This window comes from Marmota monax, unplaced genomic scaffold (assembly GCF_021218885.2).
Source record: "Marmota monax isolate L192 unplaced genomic scaffold, Marmota_monax_Labrador192_F-V1.1 WCK01_AAM20220418_F8-fsc00047, whole genome shotgun sequence".
NCBI classification, from domain to species: domain Eukaryota; kingdom Metazoa; phylum Chordata; class Mammalia; order Rodentia; family Sciuridae; genus Marmota; species Marmota monax.
This window is the reverse complement of record NW_026692072.1, coordinates 12009919-12020000: the sequence shown is the minus strand read 5'-3', so window position 1 is coordinate 12020000 and position 10082 is coordinate 12009919. Positions and strand designations below refer to the sequence as shown.

General features: G+C 40.1%; 1 protein-coding gene across 5 annotated transcripts in view; it reads left to right on the top strand.

The window, feature by feature from the left end:
• Positions 1 to 8469, top strand: part of Ckap5 (cytoskeleton associated protein 5) — a 102837-nt gene extending 94368 nt beyond the window's left edge. For all 5 annotated transcript variants that reach the window (XM_046457368.1, XM_046457360.2, XM_046457383.2 and 2 more), the window contains 8 exons: positions 204 to 391; positions 1219 to 1294; positions 1999 to 2187; positions 2284 to 2421; positions 2926 to 3009; positions 3097 to 3256; positions 7427 to 7578; positions 7748 to 8469. In XM_046457368.1, the coding sequence (XP_046313324.1) occupies positions 204 to 391; positions 1219 to 1294; positions 1999 to 2187; positions 2284 to 2421; positions 2926 to 3009; positions 3097 to 3256; positions 7427 to 7578; positions 7748 to 7993 (1233 nt within the window). In that variant the 3' untranslated portion in view covers positions 7994 to 8469. The remainder of the gene's footprint in view (positions 1 to 203; positions 392 to 1218; positions 1295 to 1998; positions 2188 to 2283; positions 2422 to 2925; positions 3010 to 3096; positions 3257 to 7426; positions 7579 to 7747) is intronic.
• The last annotated feature ends 1613 nt before the right edge of the window (positions 8470 to 10082 follow it).

Genomic DNA, 10082 nt, shown 5'->3' with positions numbered 1-10082 from the left:
CATGTTTGAGCACCCCTAGGTTAACTCTCTAGTACACACACAAAAAGAATTTTGGCTATTATCAAATACTTCCATATAATGGTTCAAGACTGAGCTTTGAAACTATAATATAATTGAATGTTTGTTAGGATATGCCACCACACTTATCATCTTTGCTCCAAATATTGAGTTTTAACCTCCCTAACACAGTTAGGACTGGATAGCTATTTCAGATAGAGAGCCTGGCCCGGGAAGCCTCCACTGGAGTACTGAAAGACCTGATGCATGGCCTGATCACCTTAATGCTGGATTCTCGTATTGAAGATCTAGAAGAAGGACAACAGGTGATCCGCTCTGTGAACCTCTTGGTGGTAAAGGTTCTGGAGAAGTCAGACCAGACCAACATCCTGAGGTATATTTATACTTTTAGCAGTAGATTCTAGAAACAGCCTCTCTTTAGTCTACACTTAGAAATCAGAAAGTCAACTTGGCAATACCTTGAGCAATTTAGCAATACCCTATCTCAAAATAAAAAATGGCTGGAGATATATAGCTCAGTGAAAGAAAGAAATAAGAAAGTCACTGGATCAGTTGTAATTTGAGGTTTGCTTAATAAGTTGTTTGTTTTTTTTTTTAATACTCTTCTTCCACGTGGACCAAAGGTATTCTAGCCAGGGATAACCCCTAAAACTAATATCAAATCAGTAAGCCAAGTAATAACCATGAGTTTTCTAGAAGAGGACTATAAAATATGTCAGTTACATCTGCTAATGTGTACATTTCAAGTAGATATCTCTCAGCTACCAATGACATGAAAAATAGAATGATAAGCATTATCTCTTTACTGAGTGCTGAAAGCTTAAATGATGACTTTTTTTTTTTTTTTTTTAATAATTGGATGTCAAGCCAGGCGCAGTGGTACACGCTTGTAATCCCAGCAGCTCAGGAGGCTGAGGCAGAAGGATCACGAGTTCAAAGCCAGCCTCAGTAATGGCGAGGTGCTGAGCAGCTCAGTGAGACCCTGATACTTAAAAAATACAATATAGGGCTGGGGATGTGACTCAGTGGTTGAGTGCCCCTGAGTTCAATCCCTGGTACCAAAAAAAAAAAAAAAAAATTGAATGTCAAGTAATAAAAGAGAGTTCCTGAGTATATTCACATATTGCCTTTTGATTAATGACTTTAATTAGAATGAATTTTGAAACTTAACTAATGCTATTGTGTTGGTGGTTTTTTTAGTGCGCTACTCGTTTTGCTCCAAGACAGCCTACTAGCAACAGCCAGTTCTCCCAAATTCTCAGAGCTTGTTATGAAGGTAAAGTTGAAATCATTTGATTTCTTTCAAAAGACACAATCACTTTGTTAACATATGGGGAAAGGAAGTTTGAGCTAAGACATTGGCTGAGTCAACCAAAACCAATAAAAAATATAGTTGATCTTCCAATTTATACACTAAGCTCAGGCCAAAAATTTCTTGGCCTGAGTTAAAAGGAAGAGCTACTTTATAGCTATTTTACCAGTTTTCCTAGAATCAAAAGGCAAGAAGTTTAATGAGACAAATTTTCATTTCTTTGAGGGGGAATAATATGTGTGTAGCCCTATAATATTTTGGTCTCTTTCACAAAAGACTCCAAATGATCATATCTATAAAATTATAATATTATTATTGTACTGCAGTAGTATAAAATATTTTGTCTCCTTGGGTTAGATTTAGTTAAGGAGTTTAAATTATTTTCAGGTACTAAGGTCCACATTTTCATAGTATTAAATGATGTCCCCTGTCTCTGGGGAGTGGGAGGGAGAAGTGAAGGTAGATGAGAAGATGGATGACTTGTCACACTTGATTCCATGACTTGATGAAATGACTAAAATTTTTCATGTTGTAGCAGCTGAACTGGAAGGATATGATCACATTTATATCCCTGACCATCTTTTAAATATGACCCCTGAGCTTGAGAAAGATGAATAATGAAAAATTGTCCTCATTCTTTAGTCACTCCTAACTTCTTTTTTCAATAGTGTCTCTGGAGAATGGTTAGACTATTGCCTGACACTATCAATAGCATTAACCTGGACAGAATTCTTCTGGACATTCACATTTTCATGAAGGTCTTCCCCAAAGAGAAACTGAAGCAATGCAAAAGTGAATTTCCCATAAGGACCCTAAAAACCTTGCTACACACCTTATGCAAATTAAAAGGACCCAAGGTGAGTGAGAGAATAACAACTAATCTCTAAGGGTGCGTGAAAGAACATCATGGAAAGGACATGGCTTCTATTTGAATATGTTTGTTTCTCCCTAAGATCTTAGACCACCTCACGATGATTGACAACAAGAATGAGTCTGAACTGGAGGCCCACCTCTGCCGGATGATGAAGCATAGTATGGACCAGTCTGGGAGCAAGTCTGATAAGGAGACAGAAAAGGGAGCATCTCGAATAGTGAGTGGCCTGATAGGAAAGATTGAGGGAATGAGGTTTTACTGGAAAAGATCTGGTCTAAAATTTAGGTCAGCCAGAGACTGAAGGTTCAAGGTGAGGGATTGATCTAATTAGTCTCCTGTTGTGATGCTGTAACCATTTCCACCTTGAAATTTTAAAATATAAACTACTAATAATCATGTGGTGTTTTAGTCCTCAAGGAAGGTTTTTGTTTTTGTGTGTGTGTGTGTGTGCCTCTGCCCAAAGCAGTGGTACTGATAATACACTGTGAGCTCTATTTAATTGATATCCACTTTCATCAAGTTGAGGTAGAAACCAGGGAATGGAGCCATCCATAACCCAGAGTGGTGTTCTGCTGCAGACTCTGCAGTGCTGGTGTCTCCGTTAACTGCAGGAACATACCATTAAGGTCCAGACTTTGAGATATTTTCTGTTCATATCCAACCATTGGCTCCTAATTAATAAGTCTAACCCGACCTTTCTTATATCTTTCCAATTTTTCAGGATGAAAAAGCATCAAAGGCCAAAGTGAATGATTTCTTAGCTGAGATTTTTAAGAAGATTGGATCTAAAGAAAACACTAAAGAGGTGAGAATGGAAATATTAAACCAAATGAGGATCTGCTTTGTGGAAAAGGGGCACTAATTGGTATCCATCCCCACCTCTTGTTTATAGGGCCTAGCAGAGTTATATGAATATAAGAAGAAATATTCAGATGCTGACATTGAACCATTTCTGAAAAATTCCTCTCAGTTCTTCCAGAGCTATGTTGAAAGAGGCCTTCGGGTGATTGAGATGGAGAGGGAGGGCAAAGGCCGTATTCCCACTTCAACAGGTATGGTTTCCTTTCATAACTTCAAGAGTAAGCTCAATATAGCTCACGGTTCACAAATTCAACACGTCAGAAACTAAGCTCATATATTCCAATCAAACCTCCTCCATTTGTACTCTTTTCCATTTTAATTGAAGAAAACTTATTTCTTCTATTTTGGTTAGAACCTGAGCTTTTGGAATTCCTCTGTCAGGAAATCTTTTTGGCTCTATCTGCAAATCATGTTTTCAGGATCCATTCACACTTCTCCTCACCCATATATATATATATATATATATATTTTTTTTTAGTATTGGGGATTGAACCCAAGGGCATTCAACCACTGAGCCACATCCCCAGCCCTATTTTTTTTTTTAATACATTTATTTTTATGTGGTGCTAAAGATCAAACCCTTGCACATGCTAGGCGAGCGCTCTATCACTGAGCCACAGCCCCAGTCCCCCCAGCCCTATTTTATATTTTATTTAGAGACAGAGTCTTACTAAGTTGTTTAAGGACTCACTAATTTACTGAGGCTGGCTTTTAGCCTCCTGCCTTGGCCTCCCAAGGTGCTGGAATTACAGGCATGTACCACCACGCCCGGCTCTGTTTTTTTTTGTTTGTTTTAAATTAAAGCTTTGTTAGTTATACATAGTAGTTGGGTTCATCCTGAAAAACTCATATATGCATGGAAATCTTTTCCCTCCCTACCCCCTCCCTCCCTTCCTTTCTTCCTTCCTTCTTTCTTTCTTTTTTGGTCTTTTTTTTTTTTTTTCCCACTGGGGATTAAACCCAGGTGTACTTTACTACTGGGCTACATCCCCAGCCCTTTTTATGCTTTATTTTGAGACAGGGTCTTCCTCAGTTGCTGAAGCTGGCCTTCAACTTGTGAACCTCTTGCTTCAGCCTCCAGAGTCACTCACCTGTACTCTTACTTGGTCAGATACATCATTACCTCTCACCTGGACTAGAGTAGCACTGCCCTTCTGCTTGATCTTCCTGTTTCCACCCTTGCTTTCCAATATTCATAACCACACATTGCATCAGAATGAGTCTTCTCAAACATTCTCCAGAAGCCTTCACTCAGCAGAAACAAAAGCAAGCCCTTATAAAGGTCTTAGAGACCCTGCATTGTCTGACCCCCTCATACCTCTGGGACCTCATCTACTACGCTCCAGCCCCACTAGCCCCCTTGTTGTTTCCAGAACACACAGGCATGTACCTTAGGTTCTTTGGATTGCTTCTTCCCACTGCTGGGAACTGAACCCAGGTCCCCACCCAGCCCCTGCATTGGCTGTGTCTTTTATGTACAGTGCTTTTCCTTATTCACTAGCTTCCTTTCTTCTTTTCACATCTGTGTTCAGATATTGCGATCTCAATGAGACCTTATTTAAAACTTGCAACCTAACCCTCACCTTGCCATAGCACTTAACCACCTCTAACATAACATATGATATAGTATCTATTAGGTTCATTGTCCAGTGTCTGTCTCTCTGATAGAATTTAAAATCCACAGGGGAAAGATTTTTATCTGTTTTGCTGCCAGGCACATACTAGGTATTTGTTGAATGGTATGAATGATGAACGTATATCCTAAGTTTAAGCTGAAATATTACTGTTCCCACAGTGAATAAGCCATTTTTTGAGAATCAGTGCTCACAGGATCTAGAGACAAAAGGAAGACTTAGAAGATTTCATTTACAGAAAATAGTTGTCACAACCTTAACCAGTGAAACACAGACCCAATTGCAAAAGTTCCTCTCATCAGGGCCAACTGACTTCAGCTCTCATATTTGTCCATTGTTAAATTTTTTCCAAGTTTAGTAAAGTTCATCTACTCTTTCATTCCAAAGCTGTTTACCTATAAAAGCATAATTCCTCTGTGGTTTTCAGACTCAAATCAGCTTTCTTTCTCAGCATGTATCTTGCATGTGGTAAAGCTCCAGTTATTCTCTTAAATAATTGGTTTTCCTTGTTTTTGACACCTTAAATTCCCTTTCTCCAAAACCTTCTGAATCTTTTTCTTTTTTTTTCTTAATATTTATTTTTTAGTTGTAGTTGGACACATATCTTTATTCTATTTATTTATTTTTATTTGGTGCTGAGGATCAAACCCAGACAGGGCCTTGCACATGCTGAGCGAGCACTCTACCACTGAGCCACAACCCCAACCTCCAGAGTCTTTTTCTTGAAGGGTAGTGAGCAGAATGTCAAACAGTGTACACATATGGACATACCATGGTTTGGTTGATCAGTTGATCAGGTTAGGGCCTCCTTTTCCAAAGTTTTTAATATTGATTAATAATTAATTGGGCTAGGGATGTGGCTTAAGCGGTGGCACGCTTGCCTGGCATGTGTGCAGCCCGGGTTCGATCCTCAGCACCACATACAAAGATGTTGTGTCCACCAAAAACTAAAAAATAAATATTAAAAAAAAAAATTCTCTCTCTCTCTCTCTTAAAAAAAATTTTTGAAAATTATAATTAATTGACCTAAACACTACATTTGCAACACCAGCCTGTGATCCCATTGACTGTTGAATTGGTTTCATTTATTCAGACATCTCTTATCTCACTGGCTTTTACATTATTCCTCATTCATTTCTCACCCTCTCAACATAATCTCTTTTATCTTTTTTTTTTTTTTAATTTTTTTGTAGTTGTAGAAGGACAGCATGCCTTTATTTTATTTGTTTATCTTTATGTGGTGCTGAGGATCGAATGTGCTAGGCAAGCGCTCTACCACTGAGCTACAGCCCCAGCCCATTCTCTGTCTTTACATTAAAGAATTCCTCTTGCCTGAGGAGGAATTCATTTTTTATTTGGTACTATAGATTGTACCAAAGGGTGCTTTACCTCTGAATGACATCCTCAATCCTTTTTATTTTTTTCTTTTTGAGACAGAATCTCACTAAGTTGCTGAAAGTCTTGCTAAATTGCTAAGGCTGGCCTCAAACTTATAATCCTTCTGTCTCAGCCTCCCAAGTTGCTAGAATTAACAGGCGTGCAAACCCCTGCACATACCCATTTTACTTTTCTATTTATCATAAAGCAGTTTTTCCTCCCAGTATCTTATCTTAGGAAACATAATGCATTTTCATTGAAATCAAATTAGGAGTCTTTATTTTGTTGATTTTCTGTGCTGGGCATGGAAACCAGGGCCTTGCACATGCTGGGCAAGTGCTCTACAACTGAGCTACAAGCCCAGCCACAATTAGATGCTTTGTTTTGTTTTTTTACCATTAACTAGGGATTAAACCCAAGGTTACTTTAACACTGAGCTATATCCCCAGCACTTTTCATTTTATATTGTGACAGGGTCTCCCTAATTGCTGAGACTGGCCTCAAACTGGCAATCTTTCTGCTTCAGTCTCCTGGAACTAAGATAGATCTTTTTGGTTATATTTTTTGTTTAATTTTTGGTTTTCCCCTGTATTGTTAGAATATTGATCTTAATGATGAGGTTACAGATACTCTGGTGCCTGTCCTGCTTTAAAAGATGTTTGTTGGACACTTCAGCTTCTTCCTCTCTTCTTCCTTAATACCCCATAGCCTTGAGCTCCTTGCTGGCCTTTACAGGTTTGAAGAAGAGCTTTCTCTTGTTTTCTCACCTGGCCAAAACCTAATCTGATTCTTCCACACATTTGAAGGTCCTCAGGTTTTTCAGTTGGGTAATTACAGTATACTCAGGAATACTTTGTTTTATTTGGATTGTCCAAGTTAGCCCTGGGATTACTAGAATAGCAACTGCTTGCATAACCAGGTTGTAGACAGACAATCCAACTTACGTACGTTTTTCCTTTCTGTATCTGAAAACCTTGAAGTTTGCCTGATGCTTATCAAATATATATATATATAAAATTATTTTTTTAGTTGTAGATGGACACTTTATTTATGTATCTATTTTTATGTGGTGCTGTGGATTGAACCCAGTTCATCCAGGTGAATCCTTGTGGATTTTTTAGTTTTCAAGTACAGTGGCAAAATTCAAACCCATGGAAATTTTTGGTATTTGCTTTTAGGTACTAGGGACCAAACCTAGAACCTTGTGCATGCTAACACAAATTCCACCAATGAGCTACACCCCCAACCCTAGAAACTCTTAATTGTTCTCTTTGGTGACAGATTGACCAAAGTAGTCTCCAAGCAGTGTATGTATATATTTGAATGTTCCTTCTACATTTTCCTCTTTAGGCATCTCCCCTCAGATGGAGGTCACATGTGTGCCCACTCCCACAAGCACAGTGTCCTCCATAGGTAACACAAATGGAGAAGAAGTGGGTCCATCTGTCTACCTGGAAAGGCTAAAAATCCTCCGACAGCGATGTGGTCTGGACAACACAAAGGTACTGCTCCTTTCCTACTATGTGGGTCAGGGAGAACAGTTACATGGTTTGGGGATAGGCTGCCCCACAGAGAAGTGGCTCCGTCCTGGTGTATGTGGTTCCAGAGCTGCATCTTTTCCTTTGTCGTGCTTTCCCCAGTTTTAAACAGTGTCTCTTCTTCTCTCAACAGCAAGATGACAGACCTCCACTGACCTCTTTGCTTTCCAAACCAGCAATTCCTCCAGTCGCCTCTTCCACAGACATGCTCCACAGCAAGCTCTCTCAGCTGCGGGAATCACGGGAGCAGCACCAGCATTCAGACCTGGATTCTAACCAGACCCACTCTGCAGGAACTTTGACCTCCTCCTCGTCCTCCACAACTAACATTGATGACTTGAAAAAAAGACTGGAGAGAATAAAGAGCAGTCGCAAATGAAGCTGCCCATCCCCCTGCACCCTGCAGCTTTAGTTTACTAAACTAGAAGTCCTCATAGTGTGAAGTGGCCTTGGCAGGCCTAGTGTACACAAACTGGTTGTATGTATCAGACCGCAGCAGGTGGGGGGCAGGAATAGCTGTTGCACAAGTCTGTACGTGCCCCGCTTCTCTCCATCGACACCCGCCTCTAGAAGACTGTCTGTGGATTAGGTTAGTGTACAGACTTGTAAACAGCTGCCCCACTCAGCTCAGACTAGATTCCATATCCTTTTTCTTTTGTTTTATTTTTAATTGCTCATTTGTAAAATTGTCCTAATCTTTCCTAGCTTTTAACTATTAGAACTTCTTTAATAGTTTTGAGTTTGTGAGCTCTTCTCCCTGTAGCCCTGAAGGGTCACTGTATTCTGTATGAATGCATGGCATGAGACAACAACTAATTTAAGAGTCTTTTATAAATAAAGTTTGCATTAACTATACCTGTCTCCCAAGATGCTCCATATCTGGGAGTGCAGGGCAGCTCTGTCACCTTTTGGGGGTCAGCTGGGTAAATAGCCAGTTGGAAAAAGGTTCATTGCTGCCTGTTGAGCTCATACTGGGGCTGTCTGTTACTCCTGTGGGCAGGAGGACTTGCCTTTCCTTCTTTCCACATAGGGGAGCAGAGAAATCTCCATCCTTCCCTATCTTGAGGTCTTGGTGATGACTTTTCTTCAGTCATCTCCAGTAGTTCCAAGGAGCTTTTCCATCCCACCACTTTCTTTGCTGCCCAAATACAGATGAGACTGTGCTCAGGTATTGGCTGGACTATAGTGATTCCAACTCCACAACTGGATTTAGGTTCATTGGACTAATGGAGTTGGGGAGAGCTTGGTCATTTCCTGTTATCTGAGCTCTTGGTTCAGACCAACAGTTGCTTTGCAATGAGTATGAGTGAGGAATAAGATGTAAACTCAGGAGTCAAGTCTGGAATAAATTCCACAGAACCTCCCTCCATGGTGACAAAGACTTCAGGACTAAGATTCTTGATCAGGGGGAGATTTAAAGCAATTGGGAAGCTCTCCTAGCCCACCTTCTACACATCTGGTATTCAAAAACTGAAAGACTAGCCAGGTGTGGCCGCACAAGTCTATAATCCCAGCAACTCGGGAGGCTGAGATACAAGGATTGCAAGTTCAAAGCCAGCCTCAGCAACTTTGTAAGAACCTGTCTCAAAAAATTAAAAGGGTTGGAAATGTAACTGATGTAACTCAGGGGTAAAGCACCCCTGGGTTTAATTCCCAGTAGAAAAAAAAAAAAAAAAGCTGATGGAAACTGAATCCACTCTCGATTATTCTATTAAATGAATTCCCTGTTACTTCCAGTCATCATCTACAAGTGGTCCCTAGACTGCCTGAAATTAACCTTGTTTTTCTCCCTTATACAGCAAGCATTGAAGTGGGTAAGTGTTCACAGCAGGGTAAATGGAGTTCATTGCTATTGTAAAAGAGCATAATTGGAAAGTGCCTGCACTTTGGTCTGGAATTAGCACAACTAATTTGAAACCCCAGGTGCCCAGAGCTTACAACAGACAGTGATGTTGGTGAGATGTGTCTTTGTTTAAAAAAGCAGGTTTTGGGTTGCCCATGTTGGCCTCAAACTCTCAATCCCCCAACCTTAGCCTCCTGAGTAGCTAGTGCACAAGTGTGCACCACTGTGCCCAGTTTACCCTGCTTTCTGGTCAACAAGAACCAAAGAATGAGAGAAAGGAACTCTGTCCTAATTCTCTGTTCCCTTATGTATGGAAAAATGAAAAAGGATGTGGGGTTGTAGTTAAAGATACTACTTCAGAGTCTTTCTTGCTTTAAAACCATGCATGTTAGTGAAAATTCCAAGCCAAAAATGAGAACCACATGGCATCCATATTCTACTCCCCTATCCTAGACCTGAAGCAGATAGATATTAAGTTTTACTCCCTATAACTCAGGGATGTGACCTCTCAACACAGCCCTTCAGCTAATATCAATGGATGAACAATAACCTTGAAGAATGTGCTATGAAAGGGCATCTTAAGTCCTTTCACAGCTGCGCACAGTGGTGCACACCTGTAATCCCA